General features: G+C 47.1%; 3 protein-coding genes across 6 annotated transcripts in view; all 3 read left to right on the top strand.

Annotated features, from left to right (window-relative positions):
* The window catches only part of LOC122939174 (gastrula zinc finger protein XlCGF71.1-like), a 172,672-nt gene that overhangs the window by 61,751 nt on the left and 89,524 nt on the right, over positions 1-21,397 (top strand). The window lies entirely within an intron of this gene.
* LOC122939182 (gastrula zinc finger protein XlCGF66.1-like) overlaps positions 1-21,397 on the top strand; it is a 66,338-nt gene that overhangs the window by 17,447 nt on the left and 27,494 nt on the right. The window contains exon 6 of one of the 2 annotated variants that reach the window (XM_044295204.1): positions 5,212-5,454. The exons of the other annotated variant lie outside the window; for it this stretch is intronic. Within the exon in view, the coding sequence (XP_044151139.1) occupies positions 5,212-5,454 (243 nt within the window). Of the gene's footprint in view, positions 1-5,211; positions 5,455-21,397 lie in introns of those variants that run through there. 2 annotated transcript variants of the gene reach the window in all.
* LOC122939179 (gastrula zinc finger protein XlCGF17.1-like) lies at positions 6,273-20,582 on the top strand. Of its 2 annotated transcripts, none has more exons than XM_044295201.1 (2): positions 6,273-6,333; positions 13,845-20,582. In XM_044295201.1, exons 1-2 carry the CDS (start codon positions 6,273-6,275, stop codon positions 14,765-14,767), a joined length of 984 nt encoding a protein of 327 aa, XP_044151136.1. In that variant the 3' UTR covers positions 14,768-20,582. The 2 variants fall into 2 exon arrangements, 1 of the variants encoding a protein (XP_044151136.1); XR_006390096.1 differs by lacking the exon at positions 6,273-6,333 and adding an exon at positions 12,509-13,085 and having other exon boundaries at positions 13,845-13,983.

Here is a 21,397-nt window from a genome sequence, read left to right as displayed (position 1 = left end):
AAAGACGGCAAGAGCCGAGGTTCCTCCGACAGAAGGCTCAGTAACTGGGGAAACCAAGACTGCGTTCTCCAGCATGGAACTATCAATACTAACTGCGCCTGTTGGTGACAAACCTGAGCGAGCACCCGCGGGATGAGTGCGAAAGGAGGGAAGGCGTAGTGGAGGGAGCCGCCCCAGTGCTGGAGGAAAGCATCCACTGCCTCCGCTTCCGGGTCCGGACGCCAACTGAAGAATCTGGGGAGTTGTGCGTTCAGACGCGACGCGAATAGATCGATGGATAACGGGCCCCAAAGAGATAAAATATCTCGGAAGACCGTCGCTGGAATCCGAAAGGCAACGAGAACTCCAGTCGGCCAAAGTGTTGTGGAGTCCTGGTAGGTATTCGTCCACAACAGATATTCCCCTGGATAGGCAAAAATGACAAAAGTCTTTGGCTAGGGAAGACAGAACCTTGGAACGAGTCCCTCCCAAGCAGTTCACGTAGCGGACAGCCGAAACATTGTGCATACGTAAGCGAACTCACGCTCGAACCGAGCCCTGTGCGAAGCTGCGGATCGCAAAGGATCCCGCTAAGAGCTCGAGAGCATTGATATGAAGATGTGATTCGTCTGGGGACCACGCTCCTCCCGTGGATACTCCCTGACAATGGGCTCCCCATCCCATGAGGCTGGCATCCGATTCGATGACCAGGTCTGGACGAGGGCCAAAAATGGCTCGGCCGTTCCACACTGCCAAATTGTGAATCCACCACACCAGTTCGTGTCTGGTCTCTGTATCTAAGACCAGTGTGTCTGAGTACGAGGCTCCGGCTCTCAGGTGAGCAATCTTGAGCCTCTGTAGGGATTGATAATGGAGGGGAGCTGGAAATATCGCCTGAATGGACCAAGTGAGAAGTCCGATAAGGCGAGCCAGCTGACGGAGAGATACCTGTGGGAGGGTGAGAGAATGACGAATTTCCTTGCGGATCGCCTTGACTTTGACTGCGGGTAGGCTGAGCGTTTGATCCCAAGAATTTATGGTAAAACCTAGGAATTCTATGGTAGTGGATGGTATGAGGCAAGATTTCTCCAAGTTGAGAATAAACCCTAAGCCTTGGAGAAGGGCTTTGGCCATTTCCAGGTGACCAAGTAGAAGGGGCGGATCCTGGGCCATAATCAGGATGTCGTCTAAATAAATGATCAGACTAACTCCTCTCCCTCTGAGCCAGGCCACCACTGGTTTCATGAGTTTTGTAAAACACCATGGGGCAGAAGACAGGCCAAACGGGAGGCAAGTAAAGCGCCAGGTGTGGCCCTTCCAAAGAAACTGGAGAAGATTTCGGGATGCCGGAGCCACTGGGACGGTTAGATATGCATCTTTCAGATCCAATTTGACGAATCAGTCCCCTGGTAGGAGCATATCTCTTAACAGATGGATGCCTTCCATCTTGAAGTGTCTGTAACGAACGAAGACATTCAAGTGTTTGAGGTTTATGACCGGGCGAAACTGTCCCCCTTTTTTCTGTACCAGGAAGATACTGCTCAGTACTCCCGTGTGAGGATCGGGAGATAACTCTATCGCCTCTTTCAGGAAGAGGGATGTAAGCTCCGTATTCATGAGTGTCTGGGTTTGGTTTGAGCAAGAAAACCTCGGTATGAGAGGAAGGTCCCTTGGGGTGGACACCAATTCGATGGTGAAACCCTGGACTGTGGAGAGGACCCACTGGTCTGAGGTGATCCTTGACCACGCACGGGAAAAGAGACGGAGTCTTCCCCCAACCCATTGTGAAGTCGGATATGACACACAGAGATGACTTACCATATGGGCGTCTAGATCCTGAAGCGCCTCGGAAACCTCTGGAGCGTGAAGAACCTCCGCGTGATGGAAAGAAGGTTGGTTGGTATCCGGGGTCCTGCAGTGACTGGCGATAGTTAAAGGAGCCTCGGCCCTTTGCCTCTGGGCTGAAAAGTGGAGCGGCCGGACAGTCGGCCCCTGAGACTGCCGGCCCTGGAGGAAAAATGTGACTGGAAAACGCGACGCATGGAGCTTTGCGCCTTATCAAGGGCCGTAAAGGCACCGACATATTTCCCTAGCTCCTTAATGAAGGGATCTCCAAAAAGGAGGCCTCGCGCTTCCTTGCCAGATTCAGATAGGGATAAATTAGCCAACTTGCGCTCTATCTTCATCAATATGGCTTTCCTTCTCTCAATGGCAAATGGCCCTTTGGGCCCAACCCCTGAGATCCTCCGGGTCAACTTGTGTGCCTGCCACCCTGGCGGCCTCAGCTAAATCAAAGATTTTTGCTAGCGGGCCAGTCATGTCAAGAAGTTTATCCTGGCAAGCTTTTAACACAGAATCAAGCCCCTTGCGTGGGTTGAAACCAGATTTTGCCAGGAATTGGACCACCTTAGGATCCGCGCTAGGGGTTTCACATATCCTATTAGGGCTAAGGGGACGAGGGCATTCCGCCCGCATCTTGGTGCGAGCGTCTTTGAAGAGGGGCGTGCGGATCCTCGCTTCTAAATACTGAGCCACGTGTGTGGCGGGGAGCCACTCTGAGGACCGTGGGTGATGTAACTGGTCAGGGTTGAAAAGAGGATCCCCCATGGGGTCTATGATTGCGTCCTTGGCGTCTTCCTGTGGCTCTAAATTGACACCCGTTACCTGAGACGGGTCTTCCATGGCAGGGTCAACTGCTATATCAATTAAATCATCCCCTGAATGGTTGGACCAATTATCAATAGCCTCCTCAACAGACTCTGCGTCTGAATCAGATACCAGATCCGGTAGGGACCCGGCGGTCTTCCATGATCGCGCCCTTTCTGCCGGGCGCGGGTTAGCTCTTTTACGCGACTTATTTGCGCAGTCAACGGATGGGCCAGAGCCATCATTCAAAGGTGTTCTGGAGGCAGGAGGGGGCATATCAGAAATAGGATGAGCCCTAAGGGTCTGGGAGATTGATTGTGTCAGAGAAGCTGACATGGTCCCCATTGCAGCAACAATAGCATCTGAAATGGATTGCTGTAAGTTTGCAGCCTGCACTACAGGAGTAGGAGCTTCATTAACCCTGTGAGGAGAGGAGGGTGATACCTGACTTGTGTGTCTGACCTGGACAGAACCGGTAGGAGAAGCAGGAACAGTAGACATGACGGAATAAATATCTGGAGGAGTGAGTCACCCCAACAGATGAGAGAAGATCGGCAAGGGAAGAAAGGCGCTGAGGGAGACACAGTAGGCACGGTGTGTGAAAAGGCACTGAGAAAAAGACCGGGAGCGAGAGGGGGAGTGGCTCGAAAGGAGCCTCCTCCTCCCCACTGTAAGGGCCAATGAGCACTGAGTAAGACTAAGATGGCGCCCGAGAAGCCCGCAAGGCGCCGCGAGAACTCGGCGCCAGGAACACAAATTAAAGGTGGCTCCCGAGAATCTCGTTCCTCGCGAGATTCTAACAGCGCGAATTTAACAGCCGATTTAACCCAAAAGGGGGATAAAGAGGAAATGAAAGAAAATGCCACAGATGGGAGCTGTGGAAACTAAACTGGACAGCCTAAGGGAGCAATCACTAAAGCATAAGGGTACCACTAAAAACAACTAGGTTATAGGAAAAAATATATATATATCCATGTAAATCAAGCACAGAATAACAACCAAGGTACTTATCTGTGTTGGAGCAGCAAAGAAAGAGGAAGTGTCCGTCCGGTGATGCTCCTTATATAGGGGCTACGGGGGTGGAGTTTGTTACCATGGTTACACTGATTTTTTTTCTTCAGTTGTCTTTGCTGCTATATTCTCAGTAAAGAAAGAGTTAAGCAAATATTAGCCTCCGTGTCTTGATATAAAATCAGTCTGCGCCGACCAACACGCCTCTAAGCCCCGCCCACCCTACCCGGTCCCTGGAAAAATTGTCTTGCATGAAACTGGTCCTTGGTGCAAAAAAGGTTGGGGACCACTGTACTACATTGTCTCTAATCAGAGCGTTATCACCGTGTTATCTGTGGTGTTACATAGGACTGCAGGTGACATCTACTACATTATCTGTACTCAGAGAGTTATCACTGTGTAAGGGACCCACTGAGACTTTACTGCACAAGGGCTCACGTGAACCTGGAGCCGGCCCTGGCATTGAGATCCTGGAGATAAGATCCAAATCTGTTCATACAGTTCTCGGGAAGGAACAAGGAGAAGAAGGTCTCGGAGACCACCATGGCGAGGTGGCTGAAGACTGCAATCCAATAATTCTGTAATTCGCAAAGAGTTCCTGGTCCAGATGGAATTAAAGCCAATCACACCAGGGACATTTTAGTTCCATGGTCAGAGAGAGCAGAGGCATCTCCTGATCAGATCTGCAGAGCAGCGCCTCGGGCAAGCTTTATTACAGACCGGACATCTAATACAATCAGGAGTTATCCCTTGAGAGATTTGACCCAGACTCCCTTCTCCCCCAACCACATGCTTATCTGGTATCGCTCCAGGTGGTGCTGTCATGGAGGATGTACTGAAAAGTAGAAATGAGTCCTACCAGTAATTGTCTGCCATGACCCCAGCCTTACTCCTTCCCATGGTTTGTATTACGTTGGTAATGAGTAAATACATATTTAGTTGCATCCTTCCTGGTGTAGTATTTCAGAAAACACTGGAGGGAGATGGTGAGAGGAGCCTTGTAACCTCTCTGTGTCCCTGTCCCTGCAGAAGACTAGAAGGGCAATCTCCATGTGGTGCTGTCATGTCGGACTCCAGAGAAACTAGTCGCTGGTAGAATTCCTACTTTTTCATTTGTGGGATAATCCCTTTTAAAGAGGTTATCCAGCCTAATTATTTAACAGACCCCTTCAGAGCGGCTGGATTCATACTTACCTGATCCCTGCTGGTGGGTTCCAGCTCCATCAATACATGGGCACCTCTGCAGATCCCGGGTCTCTGAGAATCAATATCCAGTTGACAGGGCAGGGGAGCACCTGCCACCCATGGACCTGCTCCAGTCCTGTCAACAGTGTGTTGATTTCCACAGACACAGCACCTGCAGAGTCGACAGTGGAGCAATGAAGCCAGAACACAGAGGCAGGGACCAAGTAAGTATGAACTCCACCGGGGGGCCGCCTCTCTGAAGGGGTCTATTACACAAGTTTAAAGATGGATAACTCTTTTAATGATCTTTTGTAGGCATCTAAAACATTCCTCTCAACTTGTCCAACTGTCCTGTAATTCACAATATTTGTTTCGCACACTTTGAATCAGGATGAAGATCTGAACTATATTATTGCTACAGAGACAGATGTGAGGGGCGATGAGGAATACAAGGAGGAGATCCCTACAGAGACAGATGTGAGGGGCGATGAGGAATACAAGGAGGAGATCCCTACAGAGACAGATGTGAGGGGCGATGAGGAATACAAGGAGGAGATCCCTACAGAGACAGATGTGAGGGGCGATGAGGAATACAAGGAGGACATTCCTACAGATAAGAGCCCAGGTGAGTAGTGACCACTAAATGAAGCAGGGATGAGTCTGTAACCGTATGACCCTGACCTGGACTTCCCCTATAGCAGGCACCTTTCCCAGTTAGTGTCCCCCAGTACTCAGATACCCTCAGGACTTACAGTAGGACCAAACTGTGTAACAGCCGGACCGTCCCATGAAGAATGAGCAGAGCTGAACTAGAATCAAGGCAGGACAGACTGAAACTCTGGACTGCACTGGATTCTGGTGTCCAAATCAGGAATATGTAAGATGTCAACATATGTGTCGTCCATACAGGAAGTTGTGAGGATTGGGCTGCCATACCTCTAATAGGGGGTAGGTTTCCTGGCCCTCCTGACACCTCTGTTGCATACAATGACTTTATTGTTATAATGCTAGAGTCAATTATTTAATTTTTCCCTTCCTTCACGACAGTACAACAGAGACCCCAGGTACAGGAAACCTGCAGAATAAAGAGGTGGAGCCTCTCTCCAACCTCAGTGGTTTCCTGTCCCTGGAGCGGGAGACCTGCAGTTTTCCTTTCAGGTACCGCTGGCCTAGGAGATCCCAGAAATGTTCTGGAGGGCTATGTAGCAATACCTGCCGGGGTCTATTACGCCATATTTTTGGGCTGACAGGACCCTAGAAACTGGGGAGGGTCTGGGCCCTCTGTCCGGTTCTTGCGGCAGGTGTGTGGGCCCCTCAGTGGAATAAGGCCACGTGACATTATAAGCCCAGATCCATGGGTAAGAGGAAGCAGCCCATAGGGGTATTGCATTCCACTGCATGAAGCACGGATCCATGGAGGGTCTGCCTCATGGGAACATGTATTCCGGTGCATGCGCCTCAGACGAGGAAGAAGGAGCCTAGATCATGGAGCTCCCATGGCTGTGAAAGAAGGTACTCCTTATAATGACTACTTAAGTTACACCGCAAATATTTGGGTTGTCTGCCTCATGGCTTTAGGGCCTGTCTGCCTGCCTCATGGCTTTAGGGCCTGTCTGCCTGCCTCATGGCTTTGGGGCCCGGTTGTCTGCCTGCCTCATGGCTTTGGGGCCCGGTTGTCTGCCTGCCTCTTGGCTTTGGGGCCCGGTTGTCTGCCTGCCTCTTGGCTTTGGGGCCCGGTTGTCTGCCTGCCTCTTGGCTTTGGGGCCCGGTTGTCTGCCTGCCTCTTGGCTTTGGGGCCCGGTTGTCTGCCTGCCTCTTGGCTTTGGGGCCCGGTTGTCTGCCTGCCTCTTGGCTTTGGGGCCCGGTTGTCTGCCTGCCTCTTGGCTTCTTTCCTGAACGTCTCTTCCTGAGCCTGTGCCTGTCTAGAAGTGGTAGCTGTAAATACAGTGGAGGAGTTTAAGCATGCATGGGATAGGCATAAGGCCATCCTTCATATAAGATAGGGCCAGGGGCTATTCATAGTATTCAGTATATTGGGCAGACTAGATGGGCCAAATGGTTCTTATCTGCCGACATATTCTATGTTTTCTATGTTTATAGCTGGCTGCCTTGAGCCTGTGCCTGTCTAGCTGGCTGCCTTGACAGGGCTCAAGATGGTGACCAAAACGGCCGCCAGTGCGCCTTAAAATTTACAGATGGCGACAAGACTTTTTAGTCTTGTCGCCATTTGCAACTGTACCACCGCGCTCCTGCGCAGCCTATGTTCTCTTCACTCGCACAGTGGAGAAGGAGGGAGTCCCTCCCTCTCCACTGTGACGCGGCCGCCACTACCACCAATGGGGAGATGGGGAGGAGTTGTGGCCACTGCACCACCAATGAATGTAAAACATATTAATACAAGTGTCGGCAGCGGTATCACTGTCACGGTATCACTGTAGCAGAAAACAAGAAGTTACAAATAAGGATCCGACAGGCTTGATCCGAAACTAAGGAACAAAAGGGTGAGCCCTATTAAAGCCCTGAAGCTCTCCCTGTCTTCTCAGCCCATGCAAAGATCTCAATGATAGAAAGTTGCATGTCCACGTACCTAGACTGAGTGACACCTGCAAACCCTAGAATAGTGAGGGGACACGACCACCAGCTCCCTGCACTTAACACAGAGGGAGTCAGGGTCACCTAAAATCAAGCCAACAGGAAAACAACAAATACAGAAATAGACTTATCTCAAGAACCAGCTGTAGCAACTTCAAGCAGAGAACACAATCCAGGAAGTAATATAAACCACAAAGGGAGGCAATCACTGCTAAAAGATGACAGCTGGGACAGGGAGGAGAGATGTCAAAGCAAAACAAAAGAAGATCATGCAGGAGGTACTGAAGAAAGTCTATCAGAACTTCTCAGAGATCTGGCGGTGACAATCACAGACCCGGCACCCGGTCTCAATAACAGGGCATGCGATCCGTGGCAATTAACCCCTCCGGTGCCACATCTGAGGGGTTAATTGCCACAGATCGCATGCCCTGTTTTTGAGGCCGGGTCTGGTATACCGCTGCCGACACTTGTATAAATGAGTTAAGGAGGACGTTTCATGGGTCCAAAGAATATGAACTAAGTAGCAGGCTACATAGAGCGGTGCCCAGGGATCTAAGTGCACTTACTATTATTCCTGGGCGCCGCTCCGTTCACCCGCTGTGGCCCCCGGTATTTTCAACATTCAGAGCAAGGAGGAGGAGACGCCAGTGTCTCTCCGTCTCCATGACAGCATCGCTGTCTAATCGCAGCTCAGAGCGAGGGAGGTTTTTTAATAGTAAGTGCACTTAGATCCCTGGGCGCCGCTCTATGTAGCTTGCTACTTAGTTCATATTATTTGGACCCATGAAAGGTCCTCTTTAATTACATTCATTGGTGGTGCAGTGCGCTCTCCCAAAGCCCCCTCGCCCCCCCCTATTATCACTGGCCACAAGCCCCCCCCCCCAATTGTTATATGGTGGCCACATGGTCCCATCCCCTCCATTGGTGGCAGTGGCAGATTACACTGCTGGAGCTCAGATCGTTACCATGGCAGCCAGGATGCTACTGAAGCCCTGGCTGCCATGGTAATCTCCCTGCTGCTCTGTGCACTATGCACAGGGCAGCAGGGAGAGTGTGAAGTCCTAATTACCCTCATATAGCTCTATTAGGGTGAATAGGACAAGGGATGAAAAGATCCAGGTTCTAGTCCCTAAGGGAAGAAATTGTTGATAAATAAAAAGTAAAAAAATAAAAAAAATATTACAAGTTTAAATCGCCCCCTTTCCCAATTTTACATATAAAATTTACAAACAATAAAGAATAAACATATGACATATCGCCACGTCCCCAAAAGTGTGAGCTGTTAAAGGATTTTTAAATATTTCCACTCAGTGAAGGCCGTAACTAAAAAACGTGCAATTCGCCATTTTTAGTCACCTTGTCCCCCAGAAGATGTCCCTGGATGTGAGAGCTATGTGGTGCTGTATTCTCCTATATGTAGTGCTGCCTCACTACTGTGACCTGCATCTCATCATACGCATTGCGAGATTACGGTGCTCTGGCTTTCTAAGGTCAGGGAGCAAGGAGGAGATTCGGAGGACGCGGGGCGGTGCTGGGCTCCTCTCAGGGACAGGACTCATCTCAGGGTAATTTGCATATGTATCAAATTGTTTTTTTTAACACAATAAAAGCACACAGAGCTATGGGGACTGGTCATTGTGGATATGCTAGCGGCCATCTAGCAGCCCATGTCCTCAGCTCTGTACACAAAATCCTGGTGACAGGTTCCCTTTAAATCAAAAGAAAGGCTGTGTAAACTCAGCAGTCATTCGTATTCCACAATACGGGATAGGGCAGATTTCTAGGCAGGATGGTGATGGTCTGATGGGGGACCTTTCCCTGATTCTCACCCTATGCTATTGATCCCTTCCTATAGAACGGAATGGCCGCCCTGATGAGGGCGATCCCATATTCGGGAACCTCTTACAAGCCCTCGGATGGCCCTGAAGACAGATATGCAAGGCACCTAAATAATGTGCCCTAAGGTGGGTCTATTAGATACCCTACTATAAATATGAAAAATAATAAAATGCTGAGTACATCAGAGTAAAAAAAGTGCTGAGTACATCAAGTTGAGTCATTGCTCAATACATAACGATGTATAGATTAGAGTTGTTGCGATACCAAATTTTTTATTCCATTTCGATACCATAAAAAAGTATTGCAATACTCGATACCAATAATTCTTGTGGAACACCTAAAGGGTTAACAACGTTTGTAAAATCAGTTTTGAATACCTTGAGGGGTGTAGTTTCTTAGATGGGGTCGCTTTTATGGAGTTTTTACTCTAGGGGGGCATCAGGGGGGCTTCAAATGGTACATGGTGCCATCAAAATCTGCCTTCCAGAAACCATACGGCGTTCCTTTCCTTCTGCGCCCTGCCCTGTGCCCGTACAGCAGTTTACAACCACATATGGGGTGTTTCTGTAAACTGCAGTTTGAGGGTAATAAATATTACGTTTTGTTTGGCTGTTAACCCTTACTTTGTTATTGGAAAGAAACTGATTGAAATGGAAAAGTTGCCCAAAAATTGCTTTTTTGGCACCGTTTTTATTTTATTTTTTTGACCGTGTTCATCTGAGGGGGGGGGGGATTTTTATAGAGCAGATTGTTACGGACGCTGCGATACCTAATGTCTACTTTTTTTTATTTATTAATGTTTTACACTATATTATCTTTTTATAAACAAAAAAAAAACATTTTAGTATCTCCATAGTCTAAGTCATATATTTTTTTTTTTTTAGTTTTTAGCCATATGACTTTTTGATCGCTTGCTATTACAGTTTTAGTGATGTAAGGTGAGCAAAAAAAAAATACCTTTTTTTTGCATTTTTTATTTTTTTACCGTGTTCATCTGAGGGGTTGGGTGGGTATTTTTATAGAGCAGATTATTACAGATAAAAAAAAATCGTTTTAGTGTCCTCAAGTCTGAGAACCATATTTTTTTTTATCCAATTGTCAGTGGCTAAATTGGGGAAGGGAAACTCCCGGTCAGAAAAGATCAGGGCCTTGAGGACTGCCTCATAGCACTGGAGGAATGTCCCTGTGCTGCCAGCGCTCCGGGACAGCACAAAAGAGTTGTACATGGCAAACTGTACCAAGTAGACCGCAACTTTTTTGTACCATGCCCGGGTTTTGCGCATGGCGTTATATGGCTTGAGGACTTGATCTGAGAGATCAACTCCTCCCATATACCGATTGCAGTCGACGATATAATCGGGCTTGAGGACCGTTGCCGCGGTACCTCGCACAGGGACAGGGGTGATGCCGTTACCATGAATTGTGGACAGTACAAGGACATCCCTCTTATCCTTATATCTGACCAGCAACAGGTTTCCACTGGTAAGGGCACGGGTCTCACCCCTGGAGATAGGTACCTGGAGGGGGTAGGTAGGGAGGCCGTGTTGATTTTTCCCCACGGTCCCACGGACGTGGATCTGGCGGAGAGGGACTGGAACAAGGGGATACTAGTATAAAAGTTATCCACTTGCAGGTGGTAACCCTTATCTAGCAGTGGGTGCATAAGGTCCCACGCAAGTTTCCCGCTAACACCCAGGGGGACATTCTGGGGGTTGATTATGGGAATCTCGCCGCTCGTACACACGAAACTTGTAAGTGTACCCTGAGGTACTCTCACAAAGTTTGTACAGCTTCACGCCATACCTCGCCCGCTTGGAGGGAACATACTGGCGGAAAATGAGTCTCCCCTTGAAAGCAATGAGAGACTCATCAACCGCGACCTCCATTCCAGGTACATAGGCCTGCGCAAATTTGGCCCCAAAGTGATCGATGACCGGCCGTATCTTATACAGACTGTCATAGGCAGGATCACCTTGGGGGGACATGCTGCATTATCTGCATAATGCAGTACATTTCCGGATGGCCTCAAACCGTGAGCATGTCATGGCCGTAGTGTAAAGTGGGGTCTGGTAGAGGACGTCCCCACTCCAGTAATGCCTGACACTAGGTTTCTTGACTAGGCCCATGTGCAGCACGAGGCCCCAAAATGTCCTCATCTTGGCTGCACTGACCGGGGTCCAGCCACCGGCCCTAGCCAAAAAGGAGCCCGGGTGTTGAGCAACAAACTGTTGGGCGTACAGATTCGTCTGCTCCACCATTAGATTTACAAAGTGGTCACTGAAAAAAAGACTAATTGTACTGTGGAAATCTGGATGCCTGATTGGCCTACAAAATCAGGAATCACTGGCTCAAAACGCTCTGTGGTACACCAGACAGGGGGCTCCGGTGGATTTAACTGGTGGCCCGGAAAACTAGTACGAGCCCCAGAGCAGCTTGTACTAGGGTGGGCCACAGGGTCCCTAGCTCCCTAGCATGGCGGTCCCCTTGCTCCGCCTGGCGGCGTCTCCGCCGCCTTAGAAGCTCATCATCATTGCTAGATAATGAGTAGGACGCGGATGACAAAAGGAAAGTGGGGTCATCTTCGTCCTCGCTGGGACTCTCGGAGTCTGAGGCAAGCTGGGCGTATGCCTCCTCAGCCGAGAACATCCGGCGGGCCATAGGGGAGTGTGTGTCTGCGTTTAAATCTTTATTCAGTGTGCGTGTGTGTTGGGGCAAAAAAAAAAAGACTAAAAAAAAGGGCAAAAAATGTGAGAGGAAAAAAAATCAAATTCAAAATCGCTGATCAACTGTCCGAAGTTGATCAGCGGTGGGGTGTGCGATGCGCTAACAGTGGTTGGACGCTAAGAGTGCCGGCCACAGTCAGCGTACGCACAAAAAACAAAAAATTTCTGGGGGGAGGAGGGGGGCAAGCTGCAGCACCCCTAGGGTGTCTAGGGTCACACAGCTGTGCTGTGGACCCCAGACACCCGATTTAGGGTGATGCAATCAGTAACTGGTTTTATTTTTTTCTTCAACTAACTTTCCCTAAATATCCCTGCCTAATCTAACTTGTCCGTATCTTTTCCCTAAATACCTGGGGGTGCTGGGGCACAGATGGGGTGCTGGCTGGATCCTGATCTCTTCACAGATGGGAGGGGGCTGGCTTTGAGACAGGTGCAGCGCTCCTCTCTTCCTCCTTTTGTGTCCTGGAACCCGAGGAGAGAGGAGCGCTGCACGTGTCTCAGAGCCAGCCCCCTCCCATCTGTGAAGAGATCAGGATCCAGCCAGCACCCCATCTGCGATGATTTGAACCTCCCGCCCGCCGAGCCAAGCAATAGGAGGCGATCCTGAGAGGTGATGTCACACCATCGATCACCATCCTGTTCAGGGTTCCTGCGCCACCAATGATTATAATACTGCGGGGGGAGGGGAGGGCTAATGTTTCTATTGTGCAAACCTGTTAGGCTGCCACGTGGTCTTCTCCTTCTACCTTACTGTCTCTATCGGCTTCAGCTAAATTCTGCCTCTGTTCTTCTGTCGGTAAGAAGGTCTGCAAGTGGTTCCCCCCCCCCCTCCCCCCTTAAGGAAGGGGTATTCTCCTGTGTAATTCCTCTCTGTGGTGCTGCCGTGGGGGAAGGGAAAAATGATGATTACACTTACCGGTAATTGGATTTTCCAGATATTTATATACATACATAATTAGATGAACTAACCTGGGTCGGAGTCCCTCTCATGCTCTGTAAACCACTGAGGTTGGAGAGAGGCTCCACCTTTTTATTCTGCAGGTTTCCTGTCCCTTGGGGCGGATCTTCTCTCTGTGGTTCTGTCGTGGGGTCTGGAAAATCCGATTACCGGTAAGTGTAATCATCATTTTTCAGTTGCCTTGCTTCTTCTTTCCTAAGGTTATTTCTGCCTTCAACAACTGGTGTATAGTCCGTTCAGGTTCTCACTTGATTTGATCAAAATAGATTAAACTTGATAAACCTGTGTCCTCTCTTAAGGCAATGTAACTATGAGTTTCTCACACCGGTTCCTTTGCCATGGTTGATTTATGAGATTTAACCCAAACTGGTCCCACATCACAGCATCAGTATTGGTTATGGACTTGGCCCCTTCTCATTCCTTCTGCTGTAACATTGCCATCAATTGTTGTATGCTGTTCATGGACGGGGGCAGCGTCTCCTCCTCCTCCTGATGCCGGGCAAAGAATATTTTTCGCAGTATTCTGTTAGATCACAGATGCCCAACTTGCGGCCATTCAACTGTTGCAAAACTACAACTCCCAGCATGCCTGGACAGCTTACAGCTATTAGGGCATACTGGGAGTTGTAGCTTTGCAACAGCTGGAGGGCCGCAGATTGAGCATCCCTGTGTTAGATGATTGATCTCCAGGATGTGAGAAACCTGTGCATATGATTGCCTGACTCTTGCCTGTTGTAACAGCTCTGTTCTTCTTGCCTGACCCTTCTATGTACTTTTGGCCATTCTGCTTTTAGGTGTGGGATCACATGACAATTGGACAGCCCTCTTGTCAGTTATGAATTTTGATAGCTGCCTTCAATTTGTAAAAGATTATATTAAAAATAATTTAAAAAATGTTTTGTTCTTGGTAGATGACTGTACTGGGCGTTTGGAGAAACATCTCATATCTACATATTATAATGCAGATGATCCAGGTGTCCTATCAGATACATATGAAGAGTGTGCCATTATCCCAGATGTACCCTCAGACCTACACAGCAAAAATCTATCATCTCATCCTTTAAAACAAGTCCAATCTTCTAATTCATCACATACTCTTACTCAGAATGAAACTCGCAGAAGAGGTTCTGAAACCCAAAGAGCTCATAAAAAGCCGTATTCATGCTCAGAATGTGGCAAATGTTTTACTTGGAAATCAGGCCTTCTTCAACATCAAAGACATCACACAGGAGAGACGCCGTTTTCATGTTCAGACTGTGGAAAATGTTTTACAAAGAAATCATCTCTTGAAGACCATCAGAGAATTCACACAGGAGAGACGCCATATTCATGTTCAGAATGTGGTAAATGTTTTACTAAGAAATCATCTCTTGAGGGCCATCAGAGAATTCACACAGGAGAGATGCCGTATTCATGTTTAAAATGTGGCAAATGTTTTACTCAGAAATCAATTCTTGAGAGACATCAGAGAACTCACACAGGAGAGAAGCCATATTCATGTTCAGAATGTGGCAAATGTTTTACTCAGAAATCAGTTCTTGAGAGCCATCAGAGAATTCACACAGGGGAGAAACCATATTCATGTTCAGAATGTGGTAAATCTTTCACTAAGAAATCATCTCTTGAGGGCCATCAGAGAAGTCACACAGGAGAGAAGCCATATTCATGTTCAGAATGTGGTAAATGTTTTACTCAGAAATCACATCTTAAGACCCATCAGAGGAGTCACACAGGAGAGAAGCCATATTCATGTTCTGAATGTGGCAAATGTTTTACTCGGAAATCATCTCTTGTTCAACATCAGAGAAATCACACAGGGAACAAGCAATTCTAAATCCTTACTGTAAAATAAGCCATAAAGGTGGCCAGCAGCCAAGATGGCTGAACGTGTTTGACCAGAGCTCCGAGGCCGGCGCAGCACTACAGGGTAAATCCTGATAATCACCCGCCATTACCAGCACAGCAGATCCCCTGGAGGTGCCCTAATACTGTAAAGAAGCTACCGCACATGAGACTCACCTTATAGAGGTCCGGAGGGAGCGGCGCTAGCACCAGAAGCACGCGCGCTCGGGGAGTGGGCTGAAGAGCAGACATATTCAGTGCAGTTGTGCTGTTAACGAGTGGAGAGGCACGGGGAAAGGATCCGGAGCTGGCAGAGAGAAGGGGAGAGAAAGAAAGACGGGGTACAGTTGGAACTGCGTGCCCCCGCCAGTTTTCCCACCAGTCGGCCATCTTGCTGGCTCCTTGGCAGCACCAGGAAGGGAGAGGGGGCCCTGAGCAACGCAGTCTTCAAGCTCAGAGGAGACTTAAGAGCCTCATAAAGATAAAGGTGCAACTAAGTCCTCTAACCCAATTGCTGGAACTCTAATTCTACTGTAAGAGTGCAAGACAAATCCAAAGATAATTCCTGCACACTGCTCTGGCAGGCACCTTAGCCCCAAGAAAGCACATTAAGGCCTCTTGCACATGAACCATTAATTTCAATGGATCTGCAAAAAATAACGGAAGGCACTCCATATGCCTTTCGTTTCCGTTTTTATGTTCCTTTCAAAGATAGAAAATGTCCTATTATTGTCCGCATAACTGACAAGGAATATTACTGTTGTATCAGGGGCCAGCTTTTCCGTTCCACAAAAAACTGAATGCACACGGACGCCATCCGTATTTTTGTGGATCTTTTTTTGCGGACCGCAAAATACTGAAAAAGCCATACAATCGTGTGCAAGAGGCCTAAGATATATAAGTGCTGATAACAGCCTAGCCTAAGATATAATAACCCCTAAATCAAAATAATAAATGGGGCACCAAAAAGCACAAAGTGTTGCAGATAAATTGAGAGAATTTGCAAGACAACCAGATGAAACGTCGGGGTCTCCTTTACTGCAGCGAAATATGCATACTAGGGCTAGCACTACTTTAGATACTGCAGCCCCTGCAACAGACCCTGAGGAAACTCCGATGAACCCACCCTTAAGCAAGTAACAGCACAAGTCCTAGAAGCCATCACTGCATGCAAGACTTCTCTTACAGGGAAATTGGATGAAGTCAAGATTGAGCTAGGCCTCCAGGGTCCAACACACTGAAGAACGCATATCACGCATAGAAGATGCCACGGCCTTTCTTCCTAGATCCATATCCGAGCTTAACACTAAAACAGAAAGCAGATGACCTGGAGAACAGACTCTGTAGAAAAGATATAAGAATTATCGGATTGCCTGAAAGAGCAGAGGGCCGTACACCGGATGAGTTTATAGAAATTCCAGCCCACAAATACTGTCTCCAAGTGACACATCTTACTCCTAATACAGCTATAGCCTTAAAGAAGCCTTGGGTACAGTGGACCGCGCACTCCTACCATTCCTCCTCTTCAAGGGGGCTGTCCCTGCTAGTACACAAACAATTAACATAGGAGGCAAAAGACCTGGTCATTGATACAGAAGGCAGATATGTCTTTGTTCACACTCGTATTGACAATGTACAGTATGTTTTACTAGGCGTCTATAACCCTCCCTCTGGTTCCATACAGATTTTACACCTCACGGCTCTTTTGTCACCGCTTACCCACATGCCAAAGTAATTGGCATGGGAGACTTAAATATGATGTTGGATCCTTCGCTGGATCGACTTTTAGACGTGGCAGGCCCATCAAATACAGGGAGCCCCTCGCAGCTTAACAGATTCTTAACAGAATTCCGGTGGCACGTTCTCTGGAGATCTAAATATCCCAGGTCTAGAGTATATTCCTGCCACAGTAGCAGTCACATCTCCTTAACTAGGATAGATCATATGCTAGTCAATGATCTAGTATTGTTAAACCTTCGTTCCATTACATACCTGCCCCGGGGAATATCAGATCATTCGCCAATACTAGGCACACTTATACGTAGTGTTCCCTCAATAATGTACAGAATGAACATACATCTGTTCTGGCTGACCCTCATGGGCTCAACAGATGGAATCTCATATCAACTACAGGACTTCCAAAAAACGCATGAAAATGAATTCAACACCGCTCTTGTGTGGGACACATTAAAGGCGTTTCTACGAGGGCAGGGGCCTACAGGAGGTTGCAGAGCCTACATTAAAAGATATAATGGCAGCCATAGCAAGCTGTAATCCCACCCTCAAGAGCCTAAACATTCAATTTGGGAGCCTTAAGGAGGATCATGTTATAATACGTCTTGACCTCCATAAAGTTGCGGAACGTACTACTAAAGTAGAGCGCAGGGTGTCAGAATTAGAGGAGGGCACTAAACCACTGCAAAAGGCAGCCAAAGTTACCACAAAAGTTATGCTAAAACAGACGATCTAGAAAACCGGTCACGGCTGATTAGGGTGACATAAAAAGCAGAAGGCTTAAATGCCACAGAAATGATTGAAAAATGGTTAGCCGACAAGATTAAAGATAAAGGCCTCTCCTCTCTGTATGCAATTGAGTGAGCTCACAGTGTTCCCACAAGACCTTTACCACATGGTCGCCCACCTCGTTTGATCTTGCAAAAATATTACATTATAAGGACAGAGACACTATACTAAAGCAGTCCCGGGACCATCCGGAGCTTATAATCAACGGGACAAAGATCTCTATTCATCCGAAGTACAGAAGAAAAGAGCTTGCTTTGTGGATATAAAAAGACGACTTAGTGGATTACAAGTACGATATTCTATGATGTTTCCAGCCAAGCTGCGGGTGGTAGCCTTAGGATCTACATCGTTCTTTGAAGACACGGATTCAGCACTGTAATGGCTAGACAAGAATGAACGGCAGCTTAGGAACCAGAGTCTGGACACTTGAAGCAGTAAACGGTGGTGTGGATCTCAAATAACCCTTCAGTCGGGGACTAAAATTTCCTGAAGGGTACTAACTATGGACTACTTGAGCACATTGTCGGGGACGTCCTAATATAGGAGCATGAGTAGTACAGGTTATCTGCACTCTGGGGCGAGTCCATTAATCGCCAATGATCTGGACTGGAGTATGTTGCAGAAAAAGGGGGGTTGTGGATGGTGGGCACTTTCCGGTATTGACTTGCTAGTAAGGATGGTGATGCGCTACAGTAGGAGGCAGGTATGGTTATGTGGCAGACCTTTATATAAACTTAAAATATGCAGTGGCGCCAGTGACCAAGGTGATTAGTTGGAATGGCGGAGGTAACCGGAGACAGCATTTTTCAATATTTAATGCGATACCAGCCAGCTATCTGTTGTCTACAGGAGACACATATGACCAAATAGAGAGTGCAGATGCTTCAGAAATCTTGGATTGGTTAATCTGTGCACTCGGTCTTCTCTGCACAATCCCGGGGAGCTAGCATACTGATTATTAAAAATGTGCGTTTTGAATGCCTGAGGGAATCGGTGGACTCAGAGGGTCGGTTCGTATGTGTTTCCTGTCTACTCAATGGACTAAGAATGGTGCTGGTGACAATATATATTCCTCCGCCATACACCTCAACACCTCTGAGACTGGTGCTGGAGTTTATGGCGGAATATTCGGATATCCCGTGTTTGAATATTGGGGATTTTAATAATGTAGTGAATACGTCCCTGGATAAATGTAGGATGACGACGGGAGTGGAAACTGGAGTTGATACCCCCTTTGGTAGACTGTTAAGGGAGGTGGGATTTATGGTTGTATGAAGGGAGAAAAAAATATTCCTGCTGTTCATCCACGTATATGTCTCTTTCTAGGATAGATTCAGGGTTAAACTCACACATGTACCCGCTAGTGAACAAGTCTGAATATTTAGCTAGAACACTGTCAGATCATTCGCCACTATGTATTAAATTGGACATGTCCGAGAATGCCAGACCGGCGCCTAGAGTATGGCGTCTTAACGCATTTTGGCTGACACTAATGGGAGAGATGGAGGAGGTGAAAACTGCACTGACTGAATATTTTTACCTAAACCGAAATTCGGCCTCTATCCATTCAGGATTGAAGGCCTATAAATATTTTTAACTAAAACGAAATACGGTCTCTATCAATTCAGGATGGGAGGCCGCGAAAGCTTACTAGAGAGGGATTTGAATTAAATCCATTAGTAGGATTAAATTTAAGTCTAGGGAAATGGACGCCCGAGTACATGCTGAAATGCAAATAGCGGAAGCAGCTTTTACTCAAACTCCAACCGTAGAAAATGGCGCTAGAATGCGTGGTGCACAGGAAGCTCTGCAATGTCATTTATTGCAGGTAGCAGAGAGGAAACGTCTCTTTTATAAACAAGTTCTTTGAAGAGGGGGAGAAAGTGGGGCATCTAAGGCTCATCAAGGTGCATGTATTACAGGGTTAAAAGACTCGTGGGACAAATTAGACAGGACACTGGTAGCATATTGGGAATCCTGGGAAATTTTTATTCATCCCTATATTTGTCACAAACGTCATGCTCCAATTCAGATATTGTAGAATTTTTGCGAGAGACTGATATCCTGCGATTGTCATCTGAGGCATGTTCTCTTTTAGATGCCCCATTAAAATTGGAGGAGCTAGAGGAAGCAGTGAGAACAATGGCTAATGATAAGGCTCCAGGGTTAGATGGATTACCTGTTGAAATATACAAAAAATGCTCAGAAATTTTATTGCCGGAATTGTTGAAGGTATTTAACTATTCCTTGGAAATGGGCTGTCTACCGGCATCCATGCAAGAAGCTCTGATTGTAGTTTTGCCCAAGTCTGGGAAGGATCCGAGATTAACAGAATCTTACAGACCCATTTCTTTGCTATCCACGCATGTCAAGATCCTGGCAAAGGCCGTGGCCGCACGTTTGTCTAAAGTGATACTATCCATTATTAATCCAGACCAGCCAGATTTTATGCCCCAGAAGTCAACTGCTATTAATTTTCGCATGGTCTTCGCTAGTTTACATTTCTCATCAGATAATATGGGGGGCAGGGCCATCTTCTCTTTGGATGCAGCCAAGGCCTTTGATGGCGTGGAATGGCAATTTCTGTGGTGCACGCTTAATTACATGTGGTTTGGGCAAAGATTTATCTCATGGGTAAAAGTTTTATATTCTAGTCCGAAGGCAAACGGGGGAGGGGGATATCTGAAAGACTTCAACTGCAGCGCGTTACTCGACAGGGATGTCCACTGCCGCCGTTGTTTTTCGCATTGGCGATAGAACCATTAGCAGCTGCGGTACGTAGATTCTCTGAGATTCGGGGTTTTGCTACGGCACACTACAAAATAAAGTAGCGATGTATTCAGGCGACACTGTTGTTTCTGGGTGATACATCTAAGTTCTTGCGGTGATGTCTCTCATTGGCAGATTTGGTCAATTGTCTGGTCTGACAATTAATTGGCATAAATCGGCACTAATGCTTATAGATGGTCAACCAAAATCACAAGTGATATGTGACAAAAATATCCCATGTGTAGAGGAGTTTATATATTTAGGTATTAATATTTCCCCCAGAATCAAAGACTTCGAGGAATTAAATCTTACCCCACTTTTAGCTAAATTTCTCAAAAAATGTAAAGCCTGGTATAAGTTATATCTATCAGTGGTGGGCAGGACAAACCTTCTCAAAATGATAATAATGCCACAACATCTATATATTCTTCATAATGCCCCGATCTGGCTCCCGATGGACAGGTTTGACAGAATCAATTCAATCTTTAGAGAGTTAATATGGCGTAAGGGGCAGGCCAGAATAAAACTCGAGACGCTGCAGCACTATAAAACTGAAGGCGGTCTTGAAGTTCCTAACCCTTGGGTATATTACCTTGCGGCTCAAGGTCAACATTTCAAGGGATGGCTAGACTTGGGGTCCTTAGATATGACTAGTCAGATTTTTCAATCACACCTGAAAGGAAGGGACTTAATGATGGTATTGGAGGGGTTGGAGGTGAAATCAGGGAGGTTGTAAATTCCCTTAAGGCGTACAATGTACTTGGTATGGGGGAAAAATAAAACGACTGAGAGGGGTCACTGAGATCACCAAGTATACCCCACTCTGGCGTAATCCAGCCCTGACTGAATTTGGATTGCTGACAGGGTTTGATGAATGGAAAGATAGAGGGGTAATGAGATTGAAAACTCTGCCTTCTAAAAGGTGACCCAAATCGTTTACCAGCTTTCAGGAGAAATATGGCATTTCACGACGTAGCTTTTATCAATATCTACAACTGCGCCATGCTTGTACCACTATGATTCAGAAAGGTACTGTCACAACGAGACACAGCGTTGCACCTTATAGTGATGGGAGGAGTGAGAAGGGGGATGATGTCTACGACATACAGATGGCTGATTAAAAAACACTTGGATTCACGCTCGTTAACCAGGATGCGCAAATGGGAACAAGATATAGGAAAAATCTCAAATGAGCAATGGGCAGACATATTGGAAGCGGTAAATAAATATATAAAATAGCCTTTAGTGCGTCGCAGGTCACAATCGTGAAGTGGGTACAGTTCACATTTAAAGGTGCTTTTTTTAGTTGGAACGCGCTGCTCTACGGAAC

This window comes from Bufo gargarizans, chromosome 5 (assembly GCF_014858855.1).
Source record: "Bufo gargarizans isolate SCDJY-AF-19 chromosome 5, ASM1485885v1, whole genome shotgun sequence".
In the NCBI taxonomy this organism is placed as follows: Eukaryota; Metazoa; Chordata; class Amphibia; order Anura; family Bufonidae; genus Bufo; species Bufo gargarizans.
The sequence above is the reverse complement of the archived record's forward strand: the minus strand, read 5'-3'. Positions and strand labels throughout refer to the sequence as shown.